Below are 19,630 nucleotides of genomic sequence, written 5' to 3' on the forward strand. Positions count from 1 at the left end.
GTCTCCACACACATGATCATGAAAAAAAAAAAGAAAGAAGAGGAAAAAACGAAAACATCAAAACAGCCACAGGTAGATTTTTAGGTTTGTCTTGTTCGTCCTTCTGTGCTTCAGGAACACGCGTGTGCTCCATGACTCAGCTTCAACTGAAGAAAAGTTCAGTCCGGTCATCCCTGGTAACGTCTCAGTCTTTAGAGCCGCTTTGACCTTCTTTTTTTATTTCTTTTTTTCGCTCCACATCCTACAGTAAAGGGTTCTTTGTGCTGACCACCTGTGATGCATTCAGCGGAAATATGGCTTGGGAGCTGATGTATGTAGCAAGTATAAAAGTCACAGATGAATGTATGCCGTCGGTGGTATCAAACACTTGTTTCAAATCAGTACAGGACACAAGAGGTGGATGCAGTGTGACGACTGTGGCTAATAAATAAAGGGTCTTGCCTTTGATGGCGTTGCTAGAGACACTAGCTAGATTGTGCATTAGCTATTGGCCACTGAGGTACAGTAAATCCAGTATCAAGAAATTGTAAAACCTACAGGGTCATGTCTTATATCGTCTACTCGGCATGCTATAAAACAAGGTCTACAATAGGTTTACATTAGATTGCTATCAGTCTATATAATCAGTGCGTGCTACTTGGGTGCGTGTTTACTTGTGACCCCCCCACCCACACCTCCTCTCTCCTCCCTTTAAAGGGATAGTTCACCCAAAATTGAAATTTCACTCATTATCTACTCACCCACATGTCGACTAAGGGCTGGGAGAAGTTTCAGAGTCCTCCGTGGCTTCTCTGAGTTACTTGGGGTCTCAGCGTAGCAGTGCATGTCCATATAACGGTTGCAAATGGATACCAACTGTCTTCGTAACAAAAAGACACACCAAAAAACATCCAAATACCTCCATGCTGCTCGTATGTAATGTCCGTCTTGTATTGAAGCCCCCCTAACCCTAACCTGAAAAAAATTAAATAAGTCTATATTTCAAGCTTGTTTTGTAGCGGAAGCTTCTCGAAGCTCCTCTTCTCGGTTCGTCAAATTTGGACGAACTGGGAAGAGGACAGACCCTGGTTAGTCCAAATATGAAGCTTCGAGAAGCTTCCGCTACAAAACAAGCTTGAAATATAGACTTGTTTAATTTTTTTCGGGTTAGGGTTAGGGGGGGCTTCAATACAAGACGGACATTACATACGAGCAGCATGGAGGTATTTGGATGTTTTTTGGTGTGTCTTTTTGTTATGAAGACATTTGGTATCCATTTGCAACCGTTATATGGACATGCACTGCTACGCCGAGACCCCCTGTAACTCAGAGAAACCACGGAGGACTCTGAAACTTCTCCCAGCCCTTAGTCGACATAAGGGTGAGTAGATAATGAGTGAAATTTATATTTTGGGTGAACTATCCCTTTAAAGCTATAGTGCGTAACTTCTATCGCCCCCTAGAGGATTTCTGCGTTATTACAACAATAATCAATATGGCGTATGGCCTGGTGTAACCCGCCCCTCCCCTCCCCACCGCTACCGTTTGTCACTCTTTCTTCGCCAACAGACCTTCTGCTGAATGGGAAGGCTTTTTCTTTTTAGTAGGATCCACTTCTCAACCTCTTGGTCGCTTCTTCGGGTTCTCCGCCATGTTGCTTCTAGCAGCGCTCTCCTCCCCCCTCCCTTCTCATTGTCAGGTAAAACCCAGTAGTACGCGTTATGCTGCGTTCCAGGCAGGCTTTTGAACCCGTAAGTTACGACTTCAAGTCACGACTTTGTAGCGTTTCAGGCAACCCGTAACTCTTGTTTTTCCGACCTGTTACCCGTGAAAGTGCACTATAACGGCTGTTAAACTCGTAACTTCCGACCCGTGAACTCGTACCAGATCAAACTGGTACGACTTCACAGGTCGGAAAAACACGAGTTACGGGTTGCCTGGAACGCACCATTATTTCCTGTGCGCCAGCGCGGAAATGTCGCCCAAAGACACCAAATACAAAAAGAACAAATACTGAAAAATACCACGAGGTGTTAGAGGAGCCGAACGGCTTAATCAGCGTTGTATCATCTCCTCTTGTATTGGCTTGGGTGAAACGGATATTTACAGACACGTAGAAGTTACGCACTATAGCTTTAACCAGTTTGTATCCTTTTACACCTCGACACCTCGTCTCCTTCCTGTGCCTCCATAGTCACCGGCTCCTCCCGACTATCTACCTTTCATCACCTTCTCCATCTTTTCACCCCTGCTTCATATCTTTCCATCCAGTGTGTTTGTACATGTGCGGGAGTGTGTCTCTTTGCCTGCGTGGACTTATGTGTGTGTGTGTCACAGTGCACTGAGGTCATGGCAGGAACGGGACTTCTGGCGGAGGATCTTGCTGCCCCGGTGACGGCTCATCTCCCGGTAGCGTCCCCTGTCCCGATCTCGGTCTCGGCCGTACGAACGTGGGACCAGCCCCGCCAAGAAGCGTTTGGCCCGGCTGGTCAGGCTCTCCCTGCGACCCGCCCCGGGGTCTCCGTCGGTCCAGCCGGGACCCACGCAGTCGCCCCTCGCCGTCCGAACCGCCGCCTCCAGCAGCTCGTTGGTGCCGTGGTCCAGAGAGGCTGAGAGCTCCAGGTAGAGGCAGTCGAACATCATGGCGCTGGATTGGGCCTCTGGTAAGAGAGGAGAGGAGAGGAGAGATTTTTTTTTAGAAAATGCGCCTGGATGGTGCTCATTCTAAATAATTGGGGCTTCACAGACAGGCAGATGCAAATGGCAATTACAGGCAGCAATTTGAAATGTAAGGACATTAGATCCTGAGGCCAGTGAACCATCCACAGCATGGTAACGACCCCAGCTGGTGCATCACCACAACACAATATCTCTGCATCGACAGCTCACTCAGGGCTGTTTGAGAGACTCTGTTAGACTCCTAAGTGTTACTTTGTTACTTCTTACGCTCCAAATTGAGACAAATGGATTAAATCTACAGCATCTCACTTTGTCAAGAAGTGGCACTCTGTTTATTAGTGAGCTTTGGAAAACTTGCGTAATAATGGTGATGATGAAAGAGAGATAGACAAAGACCTTTTCTGTAATCGTGATGTATTACAGTGGATAAATACACAATAGGCGGTCTTTATGCTTTCAAGCTAAAAATTACAATAATTTGTTTACACGCTGAATGTTTTTTCTCTCTGTCTGTCGACCACACATTCTTTATCAATGAATGGAGTTTGCTCAGTTGTCATGGAGATGGATTCCTAGACATAATGGCATATGACATTTGAAAGCGCTTGAAAAGACTGGGTTCGTTTTAATCACATCAATATTTTCACCGAAAAATCTACAGGATCTCCACAGTTAGATACTGTAAGACCATTATGAGCTTTTCTGAGTCTCATGGGGAACGAGTCTTCTGGGGAATCTAGAGTAAATGAATCTTGAGCTAGGATTGTTTACTGTAAAAAAGTCCTAAAAAAAGTTACAGATGTAATTGTAACAGCTTCTGGGCTTGTGGTTCTGCAGTATGAGACTGATATTTTCCTGAGAGACGGGTTATCACTGATGTTTCCCTCCATCGAAGGATACTGGGGTTAAAAGGTCCTACAACATTTGGGTGACTCAAATTGCAAATGAAAAGCTCTAAAAGCAAGACCTTGCCTATATTCCCGCATAAATAGCTACTAATATAAAAAAAACCTCTGGTTTCTTTATAATAGATTTTTTCATTTAAATTTTCATTTCATTAAAATTCCATTTTCAGTTCAATGAAAAGCCCTTTATTACACTAACTGTTTCAATTAGCATCCTTTTGAAAGTTTGCCTCAGCATCAGTCAGTAAATGAACAGAGAGCACCAGACAGGCGGTGAGGGCAGGATGGGGTTAACGTTGCCACTAGCTGAGTTGTGTAAGCTCAAATCTCTTGGCTGCAGCTCAAATGGGAAAACGTTTTCTATCTCAATGTGACTCTCCTGGATAAGGGCAGGTGACTAAATGTGTTGTTGACAAGGCTCAGTATCTCAGCTAAAAACGCTGTTTGTCCCTGGTCAAACAAGAAAGGCTATGATAAGGAAAGCTGACAGATATGAATCATTTTGCAACAAATGGGTTTCATTCTCTGCTTAAAAAATAAAAAATAAATAAATGTTAGGTTTGGCTTCATTTCTGCCAGTCTGAGAGTGCAGCTCTGTGCAAGTGGTTTCAAAGCTCACTATCAGAATTCATAATAAGAATTCTTAAAACTTAAACGGTCTGAACTTCAAAGGAAAATGTTGGTGGTTGATGAATTTTGTAAGGATTTCACAGTAAAAAATTTTCCAACCTTGGTTCTAGTTTAGAAAATGTATTTAAAGCAGAAAGAAATATTGTGGAAATATGATAAAACAAAAGTACTAATGAGCTACTCCCAAGGGGGAAAAAAACACAGCACATTAAGTGAGATAAGCTCTTTAAAAAGCTCCAATAATGAATAATATCATAAAAAACAAGTGGCTTCCTCATGTGATTTGAAAAAGAAAATGCCAGAACAATGGAGGGGACAATGTGGTCCTCATTTACAGTAAACTGGGTTGGGCAGAAATCTGGACACAAAAGGAGACCAACACTGTAATCTGGAAACTACAGCAGCTCTCCTGCAGGTCGGCCATATGCTTACTGTCTACTTTCATGGTAAACTGACCTATACAACCAGCATCTCTGTTGCTTTTTTCTAGTGCAAAGTAACAGACTAAGAGAATTTTTAGTCAGAAAACAGAGTCTTATGGATCTGCAGACGCCCTTGAATTACAATAAACTGGCAGGTGATTTTCCTATTGACACCTCCAACTCCAACCCCATATTTAACTGTCCTTCAATATTTTACTCTTATACTCTTTTACGGCTTGCAAATTAAAATGCAAAAACGTTGAAGTAATACTGTAAGTTAGATGTGAATACTGCTGCTATATTTTACACCATCTTTGACCTGTTGTACTTTATACACAAGCTGTCGAGTACAATTAACCATCAAAATGAACTGTTCAGGTACATTCATCTTTATTTTTACTCCAGGTAATGAGGTAGTCTGAAACCTATCTAATCAGTTGTGACGTTGCCCTTTTGACTCTCAACAAATACCAAGCTGTTCCTTTGTGTCTCATATCTTAACAATTAAACTCAAGCGTTGGTGCTTTCATCTGTGAAAAAAATACGACATGTTCTAAAATAGCTGGAGTTTCCTGTAAGACCAGACAGGATGATCTCGTTTACATTTTCTGGAGCTGTCTTCACAAGCTCTGGAAGAAGCTCGTGAACAGACCTTGAATTTGGATTTTTTTTTTCTGGCAAGGTTAAATATAACAAGGTCCTTTTTTCCAACTATTTCGAGAGCTTTCTGCCACATTTTCTTCAGCAGGGGATGAAGTTTGCTCAGTTGGCATGGAGATAAATCTGTTGACAGTGGATGAGCAAACTCCATCTGCTGATAAAGACCATGTGACACAGTTGAAAGCTACAGAGAAATTAAACATGTTAATTTGGTTTCTGTCGGCTGCATTTACACATAGACAAATATACTGTATGTGTTACACAAGTGTTACAACAAACAGTACTCGATTTGATCAGGGTGTAATAATCCACCCGCAGAGCAGCTGTCGACCCACAGTGCTGTCACCTAATAGTAGGTGAGGTAGGAAAAAAGACAAATCCCAAATCAGCTTATCCTAATACCTGTGACAGCTGATTGAATTGAATTGAGTCTTTATAACTTGTTCAAAGAGTCTTTGGGAAATTGAATTGAACTGAAGAGAGGAGAGGAGAGAAGAGGAGGACAGGAGAGGACAGGAGAGGAGGAGAGGAGTGGAGAGGAGGAGAGAGGAGAGGAGAGGAGGCAGGGGGCCACCCAAAGGCGGTCACAATGTAAGGTCCCTCCCTGTGTGCTGACAAGGAGAAAAGAAACAAGGGATGGAGAAAGAGACTGACGGAGAAAGAAGTAAGAGCAGCATTACGCTGAAAAGGAAGAAACATGTGAGTCACGAAGAAAAGAAAAGGGAGATGCTGAAAGGAGATGACAGGCAAGATGGCACAGGAAATGAACTAGCAGGAGGAGAAGGAGACACACACACACACACATACACACACACACACACATACAGACAGAAATGACGCTGAGTAAGCAAACCAAGCCAGAGTGCATATTAATCAAAGCCCTGTGGAGCCGGGCCACACCACAGCCATACTGAGCAAATGATAAATATGTTGTCAGTGTGACAGTGAGTGTATCATGGTGTTAAGGAGGGATGTAGCAAAGGGGGGAAGGTGAGACATAGCAGAATAAAAGTGTCACTGTACATGCCATAAAAAGACTTTATGACTTCAGCTCTCTCAGCCAGGCTCCAAGTTCTGGTCTGGCCACACAGACCAATCAGAATCCACTGTCAGGCTCAGATAGCAGAGAGAATACATGCGGTCTATCCACAGAGAACATAAGAACATCCTCGTCAGGCGCCACGGGACAAGAGAGGACTATTTCCATAATGCTGACCACATTAATGCTTTTTGTTTTTTCATAAAGAGAGAATGTGCTGAGTCCAGGCATCTCTTATTATTCATTCCTCACCTCCCGCCGCCCCCCCACCCTCCTCCTTCCCCTCGTGTCATTAGGTTTAAACCGAAGCTGTGACCGAGTCGGCAGCAACGTGCAGGCGCCGATGTGTACAAATTTTACACTTGCCGCCTCCCTTTAATTGCACAACAAAGCAAACCAAACAGGATTTGACCCACACGATCAACACAGGAACTCGCGCATTTCTCACACGCTTTTCCACACTATCTTGTGAAAAGCCTCCAGACTGTTCTCACTCTCAGTCGCACCATTTCAAGCCGGAGGTTAACCCTGCATCCAAAGCCTAACCTGAACCTTGAATCTAACATCATTTAAACATTAATCTTGTTTTAAACTCTTATCATAATACTCCTTCTTTTTTCTTCATCATCTTTTACCTACAGTAACATGACTTCTCAGGCCAAAAGGGTTATGAAGATGAAAGCAATGGAAATTCTACAGACACAAATCTTTAATACATCTTAGTGTAGTGTGGTGTAGGTCCAACATCCACTGTGGGCCCACGTGTTGTCACTTTCTGATATGTATGTGACACTTGATGAGTCAGAATGAAAAGTGAACTAATATTCATTTTAGATCTTTTTTTTTTTTTTTTTTTACTATATTATGCAATGTAATCAGGCACAATTATTTGCATGCAGTCTAATGTCTGTAGTGTTCTCCAGTCACTGTGTGAACAGTCCTGGAGAAGTTTAAATGCTAAACTGTGGGGTTCAAGTATTAAAGCATTAAAGTGAATGACTCGCTCTTTGAAGCAGCAGCGACGGTTGAAGCATCATTCATGTTGTGGCGGGCCTCTTCTTTATCTGACACAAGCTGTGACACAACATATTGAAACAATGTGCTTCATAGGCAGCGTGAAACAAGCTTTACTGCTGTGGTGTATTTTGCCCATTACTGACTGATGAAGTGTTACTGCTAATACGCAACAACACCTAGCGCGCACAGAGCACCTGCGTCCCCTTGAAGCCATCTATCTGGCCTTTCTATTTAACTTCACTTCAATCTCCACCAACTGAAATATCAGGGACTTCAGCTTTTCTAAATGACTCTCTAGTCACTCATTTACTTCACCGCTCCGCTTTTTGGGATGATATAGCGTATCGTTAGCAGTCCTAGCTTCATTGCTGTGGTTTTATATGGGGGGTTCAGCCATTAACCTTAAAGGGACAACGAGGAGTTTCTATTCGGTTATAAAAAAGTCTCACGTTAATGTGGATGAATCTCCGCTACTCACACTTGTTAATGGCTCCATTTTCGCTAAATATATCGATCTGTCTCTATCGTTATTTTGTTATTATTAGTGGTGGCGGAAATGCTGGTCGAGCCGACCAGCGTTTCCTTCATGGCGAGTTATGAGAATAACGCCGCAGAATCGCCGTTTATGGTCGGAACTACGATGGTATGTGAACCTCTTTGAACCTCTGACTTTAATTTTTGATGAATGAAAACATGAGTCCGTCTTGCGCAGGGTCAAAGAAATGTACGGTGCGCGCGGAGGCTCATAAATGTAGTGTGAAAACGCTTCGCTTTTCCAAAACTCCTCGTTGTCCCTTTAAACAGCCAAAAGCAAAGAATAAAGAATAAAGAATAAAGAAATAAAGAAATACCTAAAAGTAAAGGAAGGTTGGAAGTGCAGGCCGAGAGGTAACCTCAAAATACTTTAAAGGGATAGTTCACCCAAAATTGAAATTTCACTCATTATCTACTCCCTTATGTCGACTGGGGGCTGGGAGAAGTTTCAGAGTCCTCCATGGCTTCTCTGAGTTACTTGGGGTCTCGGCATAGCAGTGCATGTCCATATAATGGTTGCAAATGGATACCAACATGTCTTCGTAACAAAAAGACACACCAAAAAACATCCAAATACCTCCATGCTGCTCGTATGTAATGTCCGTCTTGTATTGAAGCCCCAAAATGCGAAATTGTCCCAAAAAAAAAAAAAAGCTTGTTTGTAGCGGAAGCTCCTCTTCCCGGTTCATCAAATTTGGACGAACCAGGGTCTGTCCTCTTCCCAGTTCGTCCAAATTTGACAAACTGGGAAGAGGAGCTTCGAGAAGCTTCCGCTACAAAACAAGCTTGAAATTTCAATTTTGGGTGAACTATCCCTTTAACATTAAAAGCCAAGTGGACACTAACAGGCCAACATTACCTTCCTATCTGGTCAGATTCTTGTGAAGAGTCATAATTTAAACATTTACTATATTTGGTTTCAGAGAGTTTCTACAAATGACAAATGAGACAGTTTAAAGTCTCCCACACCCAGCAGCAGCAGCAGCAGCAGCAGCAGCAGCAGCATCGGTGGTGTCGGGAGGCAATTTAGCTTTTTCTGAACAGGCACAAAAAGCCACAATTTGACAAGATAGGCAGCTGGTCTGGAATGTCTTTGAGAAAAGAGCTACAGGACCCTCTTTCATTCTGGCAGCAAGAGATGCAGACACCTAGTATCAAATATTTCAACCTGAGGTTAACATCATATAGAAAAGCCATTGCGCTTGTGTAACACTTGACACACAGACTCCCTTTGTAAAAAAAAAAAAAAAAAAAAAATCCTGATTCTTAATGTTTAAAGACTCTGTGTTTCTCTCACGGGCAGTATAACCGGCCCCGCTCTCTCTCAGCTCACCAACATCCATACACTCACATAATGCATCACACAGACAGACTCCCATTCATGCACACACCCTCCTTATACATTCTCCCTTGCCTTCCTCTTGTTCCTTTTATCCCAGTCTGTGGTATGAGACAGCGTCACTGACATCAAGCAGCAAAAAGAAAGCAGAGAGATGTGTGGAGTGTGCGCGCCTTGGCTTGCTTGTACCTTTGCCGTGCCGCCCGTGTGTACACAGGCAGTTGTGCATGTATGGCGAGTACAAACATAATGACAGTAACAGCAGCGTCCTGTGAGAGGGAGATAATTCAAACAAAGATGTGCTATCTGTGGGAAACAAAACAAAACACACACACAAAGAAAAAAAAAAAAAACTAGCGGATCCGAGGGACACGGGGAGATGGAACCTCTCCAGGGGATTAGATAGGGAAGGATAAGGTAGGTGATGTTTGTAACTGCAGAAAAATATGAGAGTCTTTATGTTAGACTTAAAGCTATGGTCTACGATCTGAAAGATTGATCATTACTATTAATGTAATTTAGACGGTGGTTATGGCCCTATAGTACGACAAAAGGCCCCAGCGTTTTCGTTTGGACGGCCAAAACGGATTTTTTCTGAAATGATGATGTCATACCCCCCACCGCTCTGTAACCTGAGACACACCGCTACAGCAGCTACACAGTGACAGTCTATGGACGTAACAACAACGGCCGACTAACGTCAGGTCGCTCAGAAGCTGCGGCTGAATCGCACCTGTTTAATCATCACTGATCGTCATATTTACTCTTTTTTTTATTTTTTTTTTATTTATAGTGCAATGCAGGTGATAAACAATACAAGTGTGAAAGTGTGTAAGACGGGTGAAAAACAAACATATATAGCAACACAGGACAAGACGTCGTCATATTTACTCTGACACGACTCCCTGTCAACATTTAATCCCATGTTTGAGTTTGAATACAGCAGGGGACTTCTTCTTCTTTTGAATTTCAACAGGGACTTTCCGTCTTCTTCTCTGTCTTACGTGTTTACAGCGCCACACACGCTCCACACACGCCTGGAGTATGTACTACAGCGTTTTGGGTCGTTTTCACTGGATCCGTGTGGACGCAGATATTTCTGGAAACGATGCCGTGTTTACAGAGATTTTTTTCAAAACGATTAAGAAAAAGATCGGATTCGGTGAAGCCGCGTATTCGTGTGGACGGGGCCATAGAATAGAATAGAGTAAAATAGAATTCTATATTCATCTTCACACTCTGTCACTGAACAACATATAATACAACACTGAGCCAAAACTGACCAATAGGAGCCATGCGGCCCGCTGAAAGCCCCACTAGGATTCAGAGAAGCACAGTACAGGGAGACTGGACGCGAACAACACATCATCGTTTGATTGATGGAGATAAAGCTCTGCCAAGATATGAGCCTGAGAAGCGATGCTGCTGATACAACTGAGTTTATGTTGAACAGGTTTTTATCTTTGGAAGTTGTGACTGTGAATCCAACATTTTACTCCGCATTCAAAGGTGGCGCCGTGTTTGGTTTCTGCTGGCAGGCTTGTTGCTCTGCTGTGCAGGAGGGGGTGTGTTGTTAGGAGGGCCATATGAGCTGTGTGTGTGGGGGGGGCTTTTTTTCAAATCTTTCTCATGGTCTTTCAAATCGTAGACCATAACTTTAATGATGTGAGACAGTCACAAAGCAAATGTGTGCTGTGGGAAGTCAGAAATTGCAGGGGTGACGATGAGAGTTTTATTATTATTATTGTTATAGGTATCCAAGTATATACAGTATACCGATGAATACAAATTCAAATCAAGGTTAAAACTCTGCTGTCACTCTTTTCCTCCCTTGTCACTCTGCAGCAACTTCCTGTTTGATATGTGCTCCATATAAACTCACGCATAAGGTGCAGGAAAATTACAACCTGCCCGTGGTCTGATCTCCCTTCAGAGGATTTTTCAAGCATCACTAAATGGATTCAGTTCAGCACTGGGTTTTTCGTCTTCAGTGAATTTGTTTTGCCAAGGCCTTGCTTCAGTGCTGTGTGTCAAAATGTAGCAAGTCTGTAAAGCTCGCTGCCCAATGTGATATTTACCACAGTAAAGTGAGCTCTTAGATCTGCAGGATTTATTCATACTGCAGTAGTTGCACCACAGCAGCTCTCACACTCCAACCCCAGCACCAAAAACCCACCCACCCTCCTTGGATTTTTTCATGTTTTATTTTTTACTAGATTGAATCCCTTTTGATGGAATTAGGATTTCTTGACAGTGATCAACCGACTGAATATTCCTCAGTATCAAAGTGAAAGAAAATATCATACTCTTTTATCTGAATTAAATAACATAACTGCAACAAGTATTCATCCCTATTATTATTTAATCGGGGTAACTTTGCCAGAATTTTACACCCATTTATTATTGTGATGTCATTTTTTTGCAGACATTTCATCAGCAAAAGTCAAGTTAACATTTCAACTTGGCGATGCCACATGGGATCAGCAAAGTGATTACAGTTCATCCTATAGAGGGGAATGAAAGTCGGCAATCATCTCAACAGCTGCTGAGACATTTCACTCTAGCAGCCTGCTGCTGCTGCTGCTGCTGCTGCCGCTGCCATAAAAGTCAGGGATCACTACAGTCATTCAGATTCATCCTCTAGGAAACACATGGCAATCTAATGGCTGTATCTGTTGAGATATTTCAGTCTGGACTATGGAGTGGTGGACAAACTGACAAACTGACTGACATCAACAGATCATAAAACAGTTTTATGCTTGGCTGGATGGGATTTCACAAATAAATCATGATGTATGGATTGACGAGGTGGCTGCAGATGCTCAAATTAATCACAAGACAAAAATAAATCTTCCATCGTGTTTTTTTATGTTATTTTTGTCTGTGTTCTTGTCTTGTTGCAGCGTCTTCTTCTGCTGTGATTTAGCGCCACCCAACTGTAAAATTAGCACCACTCCTTCATCTTGGCAAAGCGACTAAAGTTAGTGGATGGAAATGTAGAACCGTCCTACTGTCATCACAGGAGACCGACTGTAACAATGGGCAGCGATTGGAAAGCTACAGGGTTGAAACATCACAGAAAAGAAGTAAAACCCAATTATTCCATTTGCTGTTCTTCAGTTGAAATGAAGCTTGAGGTTTTTTCTTTTTTTTTAAATAGGAGCCAATGAATGTTTGACACTTTTGTGTATTTAAATTGCAAAGCTGTGCAAACAGTGTAGAATTAATTAGAATATGTTTGATTTAGGTCTATTTGTATATTTGTTATCTTTCTGTTTCTATTCATTATTTGACGAACAATCCTAATCGCACTCAGATTCAGTGTTAGAAGTTTAAATGGTTTTTTTATTGACTGTATATATTTCGACCACTTAAAACAATAACAGATGATAGTATTTTCTTCCCATAAGGAGTTTACCAACGGAGCATTTATCCTTGGATGCTGTAAACAGTGAGGAAATTGATTTTGCTGATCAAAGATAGATCCCCCCAGAGTCGTTCTAATGGAGATGAAGTCGGCTCGGAGGAAGATTTATGGTAAAATACCAGGAGAGAGAGACAGATGAGCCAAAACAGAGAGGGACAGAAAATAGGGTAAATACATGAGATAGATGAGTAATTGAACAGAGCACACTACTAGGCCTACTACTCTCCTAGGGACAATGTGAGTATGCGTGTGTTTGAGTACCCATTAACTATAGGCTACATTTGCATTTTGAGTGTTTCATACTCTTATACATTATAACTAAAAGAGAAAGCATCAACAACTACCAGAACACTGTGAAGAAAAGACATTTTCCATTTGGGAGTTTGAGAGGCTTTATATACAAGAAGAGAGGGAGTGCATCGCAAATGTTTTTTTTGTGTGTGTCTGTGTTTCTTTCCTTGCATCATTCACGCAGCAGCCTATGTTTGCTCATCGTTGCTTATGTCTGGGCAGAGCCATAAGCCCCATTCCCCCTTGGTTACTGTTGCTAGGTCTGTCAACCTTTCAGTTCGCACAAGGCATGTGAGGTATGCACTTTATAATGATAGCAGTGGCAGCTTTATCACCAGAAACAGGAGGTCGAAATCAGACGTTACATTTTCCTTTCAGGCCTTCGACTGTTTGATTTTGCAGGCTGAAATGACCACGGCCTTTTGTGGATTTTGTTGTACTTAGCTATCTAATCAATCTCATTTTCCCAGCAAAACTAGCTGGCATCAGCTGGATTGTTAAACGTGAGAAACCTGCTATTAAAAGCCGACTGATGCTCTTTCCATTGTGAGCCGTGTTTGCCTTTCTGCTGGGGCTGAGGACACTCATATCCAATAACTGCATACCAGCTCCATGGATTAAAGATGCATAGTAATACACAGTGCAAACAGTAATAACTGACCTTGTTTGCAGCTGAAGCTGACTGATGAACAGTTTTACATAAGTCATCTTTATGGAGAACTTATTTCTGGGCTGCAGTACCACAAACGGCCACCGAGATAAACTGGCATCAAGGCCAGAGAATCAAAAGCAAACCTGCTGTGTCAAGTTAGAGTTGCTAGGCTTTGACCAGACAAGAGTTCAGGTGGGGTGACCAACATCCTCTTTTACCTGGACATGTCCACTTTTTACGCCCTGTCCGGGGCGTCCGGGCGGGTTTTATAAATTCATGAAAATGTCCGGGTTTGGGGCATCGCGTGGCGTAGTGGTTAGAGCGGGCACCCCATGTATAGAGGCACAGTCCTCGCTGAAGTCGGCCCTGGTTCGAGTCCCGCATCGGGCGCCATTTACTGCATGTCATTCCCCCTCTCTCTGCCTCCCCGTTTCCTGTCTGTCTCAACTGTACTATCTATAAAGGCATAAATGCCCCCCCAAAAAAAGAAAATGTCTGTTTTTCATGTGACCATTAAACATACTTTACTGGCGCTTTGCACAGAATACTCCGGTATTTTGTTGCATCTCTGATGTAATTCCCGAGAGGCTGCCTCGATCTGTATGTGCGGCTCTGCGACGCACTTAGTATACAGAGGGAGCAGACGTTGGAGCAGCGTTGCCTCTGCTCACATAATGCCGAAGCGCAAGTGTAGCTGTACCAGGGCGGACTGGACATCTGTGTGTTCTGGAGAAGAACGGCCGGTAGCCCAGGACGGCCGGCGGCTGCCTCGTAGTCACTGTTTTCCTTTTCTTTTTTCTTTTCTAAATACCCGACAGCGTGCTTATCTGTGATCAGGGCCGGCCCAAGAGTCCATGGGGCCCTAAGGGGCCTCTATTATTGCCAATAATACTGATTATTGATCATTTACACACTAACAAATTAAAATTTTTCTGTCGTCACGGATCATCATCCTAGCCTGGAATTTCTTTTTTAGCCATCTATGGTTTTTAATCTGAAATGATATCAAATTCAGCCAAAAGTACAGCCTGGGGTTGATTTAGGTTACACTTAGCCTATTATTCGAGGTGATATTAGGCCTAGTACTAAATGTCATATGGGCCTACTAAAAGTAACAAAATAAACCAAGAGCCAATGCATTTGCTGAAAACATGTCATAGCCTAATTTCTTTTTGGTTTTAAACAAACTGCAACACCAATGTGAAACAACAACTTAAAGTGCAACCACAACCCCCCCTCCCCCAGGTTGACTGGAAAATCAAAATATGGTCACCCTAGTTCAGGGGAGTGGTTTGTGTGTAACAGGTTCAGAGTAAAGACCAGTGACCTTTCTTCTACCTACCCTCTGAGCTGATTTCGCGGGAGCGGACCAGGTCGCTCTTGTTGCCCACCAGGATAATTGGCGTTTGTGGCTGAGACTCCCTGAGGAGGAGGCGGAGCTGGGCGGTGCGGTGGAAACTTCGCCTGTCAGTCACTGAGAAGACCAGGATACACACATCACACTGTAAAGTAGACAGGTCCTGGGAATATAAACACACACACACACACACAGACAAATTCATTAATAAACCAGAGCAGATTAGCACTGCACACAGGAGTGACAGCTGAATAGGTGTGGAATGTCAGGTAGCCACAGCAGGCTACACAAGAGCCCTTGGACGCTATTGAACAACATTTTAAAACTATTGTCTCCTTCCTTGAGTCCCTGTTCTGTTGTTGTAGCCAACATTCCCTAAGCACCGGTTATTGGTTCTTAAAACTGGTTCCAGACCAGCACCAACTTCTTGCTCGGCCAGAGCTAAGAACCGGTTCTTCCAGGGGCTGGCAGCAGGGTTACCTTAGCAACAAGACCAGCGCTAAGATATACAGACACGTTATCGCTACGTATTAAGTTTGTTTATCAATGTAAACACAGTTGAAGCTAACTAGCTGAGCTACAGGCAGTGGCTAACAGCAGCTAAGCTACGGCGAAGACGGCTGCGTTTTCCTTCTTTTTTTTCACCCGGGTTTAAAGTTATCGTTAATTAAAAGTCTGTGCTTCCACGTCGGGTCCGGTGTTCAACACCCGCAGGTCGGACCGGGTTGTCTAACTGTAGCAGGCAGCAGAGACAGGAGCAGCTCCTGGATGGGGAGTGTGGCTCGACTTGGCTCCTAACCAGTGGAAAAGCAAAGTGGTTCTTTGGAGGCACCAGAGTTGAACCAGTTAAGCAGCGAACTAGCACCAGCACTGGAACCATGTGGAAAAGAGGTGAGAGGACATCAGTACCGATGCCAGGCGGCCGGCACTCAAGTTTTTATCACTGTCCCATGAGAGGACGCAGAGGCTTTGCTGAACTTGATTGTATGCATGTCACGCTTCACTTTGAATCTCCTGACCCTTTTAACAGTGACCACCAAAAATCCCATCGGGGCTTCCTGTCACAGAGGCTCAATTAGCCCGAGTGGCTCTAGCAGAAAGAGCAGCTTGGAACAGCCTGGGACCATCTTTGTCCTCTCTGGCTCTCTCTCTAATTGTGTCAGCTACGTTTACGTTGCATCGAAGGTGGTTCATGAGTCATTGCAAAGTCCTCCTGGCTCTACCTGAGAATTAAGGAGTGTGACTGAGCCAAAACTTGACAAAACATCATATACATAAACCATTTGAAGTGATTATACCATCCCATTAAAGCTGCACTGATATATATTTCATTTGCATAACAACAGAAAGGGTCAAGTGAGTATGACTTCTTCTAGTTCTTAGTGATGACCTCACTGAGAATCGTCAGTCTCACTACCTGCTCATTACCAAACAGACACAGTTATTAACTAACTAGATTACTTGCATGACCTAAAACACCAAATACAGTACAAGTAATTAAAAACAGCATTCATCTTATATCAACAAATGGAAATAAATCACATGAATATGTATTATTGGAAGAGGATTACTCATAGTGACAGACCCACAGAGAATTTTGATGCAAATTTGTGGTTGCCCTTCATTCGACAGCGCACTCTAGCTCATTGTTTTGGTTTTAGGGCATGTTAACTCTGGTTTTATCCACATGGTGGATTTGTGTTGAATTTTATCATAATTGCTGTGTGAAGTCTTGAGTAATGGCTCCAAAGGGCTTCTTGAACACTTGAAGGGATTCCCATGAGTTCCCATGGGGAGACATTGTGTTAAGGCCACAATCATATTCTCTGAGGTCACTGTGACTGTCACTGGCCTTGACCTTCAACAACCAAAATATAATCAGTTTGTCTTCAAGTCTGAGTGAATGATTTTACCAAATTTGAAGAAATTTCCTCAAGTTTAAGAGACGTTATATTCCCAGGACCTAAACCACATTTTGTGAGGTCATCATGACCCTGACCTATGACCTTTAACCAGCAAAATCCAAGTGGACATTTGTGCCAAATTTTATGAACTTCCTTCAAGGCGTTACTTAACTGACTTTGGGCCTGATCTACTAAAATCCCAGAGAATGGGCGGTAAATTGCGTGCTCGAGAGGGAGGAGAGGAAAGGAAAGTGTGGCATGTGTAACGGCGCTTAAATTACACACACCTGGAAAACTGCTACAGTTGGCTGGAATGACCCGGATGCGAGGAAATTAGATATAAGAGCTTTAGCCTTGGCAGGCCGATAAAAGAAAAAAAGCGGTGCCAGTTAAGACTTGCCTTTCAAACGAACTACATAAATAAAGATGCACCACAATCTGTTTCAGGTTTGGTAAATCATGTTGCATTTGCTAAATAAATCTATTTGCATCTACTACCAACTAACCCAATTTTGCACGTTCTGGCCTAAACACCCATATTTGCATATTCATCAAGGCAAACGCGCTAAATGCATCGCATATGCTTTTTTGCCCGTTTGAGAGACACAATCCTCAGTGCACCCGGTTAGTAGATCAGCTTGCCCATTTTTTTGCGGGTGACATCAAGTTTGCACATGTTTTTATACAAGCAAACCTTTAGTAGATCAAGCCCATAGTGTATTCACATGGCCAAAACTGGGTTGCAAGTGACCTTTGAAGTCCAAAATCTAATTTGTTTGTTCATGAGCGGCAGTGACATTTGTGCCAAATTTGAAGTAAATCCATCGAGGCATCACTGAGTACAGGACAGACTGATGGACAGGCCAAAAACTATATAATTTGGCTCTCACCAGCACAGAGGCATAAAACATACTGACAAACCCACTGTATAGCTGTCCATTAGCAGACAGCAGACATACAGACATACAAGTGAACAGCTGAAAAAAGGTGTATCTTTACTGTACCTCAGTACGTGCTGTAGTGAGATAGAAGTGAATAGAGATCTTACATTGATTGACGAAGTGACCAGAAACACGACTCCAGATAATGTTGCTCCCTGCTCTTGGATATATACACAGCCAGAAAAACTGTTGTCGTTTTAGACAGGAACTTTGCTAACGTGTTAGGAAGAGGTGACAGTTTATTCCATTTCCAAAAACTGCAAAAACTCCATGAAGACAGGGCTCACAGAAATATTTATCCCACTCTGTCTGAAAAAGTCATGTCATGAGCCTGATCCAGAGATCTTACAAAACTACTCCTCCATCTTATTTTTCCTGTTTACCAACATTTTACCTAATCCAGCATGAGAATTTTGATGTTTTTGAAAGCTTTGGCATTTACACTATATTTTAAGTTCTGTAATTTTAGCATATGGCCTGTGTTGAAAAGGCTAAAACAAAAGATATATAAAGTTGGACAGACATAATCAATACAAACTATTTTTTCTCACAGACAGAAACCTGAGACCAGACGCTACAGTTTAAAGCCAGTCGAAGTCACACAGTAATGTTCTCTGTCAGTGAAACACAAAGCCAGTATACAATACAGGAACATTACCCAGAGGGTGACTGTATAGGCTACAAATGAAATATAAATTGTTACCACTGTGTCAACAAGATATTTTAGTTCACTGTTCACAGGGTAATATAAAGTTCACATTACAGACCCAGGGCCTTTCCCCTTGACTGCTCTGTAGACATGCTGCTCAGAGGGGAACTAGTCAAATTTTATTAGTGGGCCAGTTTAGCTTTAATCTATAACTTTCACATTGTATTATTTCTAAACATCGCCTGATTCCATCAAGTTGTATTTCAACTGAAAATAGGCCTGTGAAGCCAAAAACAGTGGTGACTGAATCAATACAAGAACATGGTATTCCCACCAGATAACCTAATCTGCCTGCTAGCTTTAGACTGTGCATTGTCTGTGTGTATGTGAGACTGTGTGATTGCCCTTGCCCTACATCCACAGCCCTGAAGGCAAATTCCTGCCCTCCAGAGAGTTTCAGACGCCTAAAAAATTCACACTGTCTCAAGCGGCCAAGTAGTATTGGATCAGACCCCAGAGCAGGAAATTCACGGGAAGTGCCTTGGCACTGTCTGCTTGATGGAGCGCAGGAAAAGACAAGGAGGAGGGAAAAGAATGAGGGAGGGAGGGAGGGAGGCACTGGCGTGGACGGCGACTCCACCACCTGTCACCGTCTGATTGAGGGATGAGGAGGAAGAATGAAAACAACTACGCACGGGGAGATAAACAGAGAGAGGGAGAAGCTTATCTTTGCAAGCAAGGGAGTACCAACACAGAGAAGACATCGATTAGTTTGATGGAGCGTTCCTGGAGGAAAACTGTGACCAAGTAAATACGCCTCTCTCTATCAAACTGAGGCAGAGCAACCCAGGACAGTGCCAACTCCCTCACTCTCGCTTTCTCTCGATTAAGCCTCTGTTCACAGAGAGCAGACCATCTGTCAATAACTACTCCTCTCATTCACAGTCTAATACACAAACACAAAAGCCCACATATAGTAATAAGTGAATATTAATATTTTAATTAAAGGATAATTACCGTTTTTTACAATCTGGACCTTATTTCGCATAAAATATGATAATTTACTCAACCAGATAACTTTGGTGTCATTACAAGTCGTTCCGATGAGATTAGATCCAGCCGAGAGCCGCGTATATCCGTAGGCTATAATGCGAGTCTACAGGGCAGCGCAATGCAGCCTCTAAATAACACATTATCTGCTGCGA

At 42.8% G+C, this 19,630-nt stretch overlaps 1 protein-coding gene across 1 annotated transcript in view; it reads right to left on the reverse strand.

Moving 5' to 3' along the window:
* Positions 1–2,310: 2,310 nt before the first annotated feature.
* Positions 2,311–19,630, reverse strand: part of rem2 (RAS (RAD and GEM)-like GTP binding 2) — a gene marked incomplete at both ends in the record, with an annotated part of 30,933 nt that continues 13,613 nt past the window's right edge. Inside the window, 2 exons of the mRNA XM_083991763.1 lie at positions 2,311–2,639; positions 14,917–15,094. Coding sequence (XP_083847889.1) covers positions 2,311–2,639; positions 14,917–15,094 — 507 coding nt within the window. The remainder of the gene's footprint in view (positions 2,640–14,916; positions 15,095–19,630) is intronic.

The sequence above is a fragment of the Trachurus trachurus genome (assembly GCF_905171665.1).
Source record: "Trachurus trachurus genome assembly, chromosome: 17".
Lineage (NCBI taxonomy): Eukaryota > Metazoa > Chordata > Actinopteri > Carangiformes > Carangidae > Trachurus > Trachurus trachurus.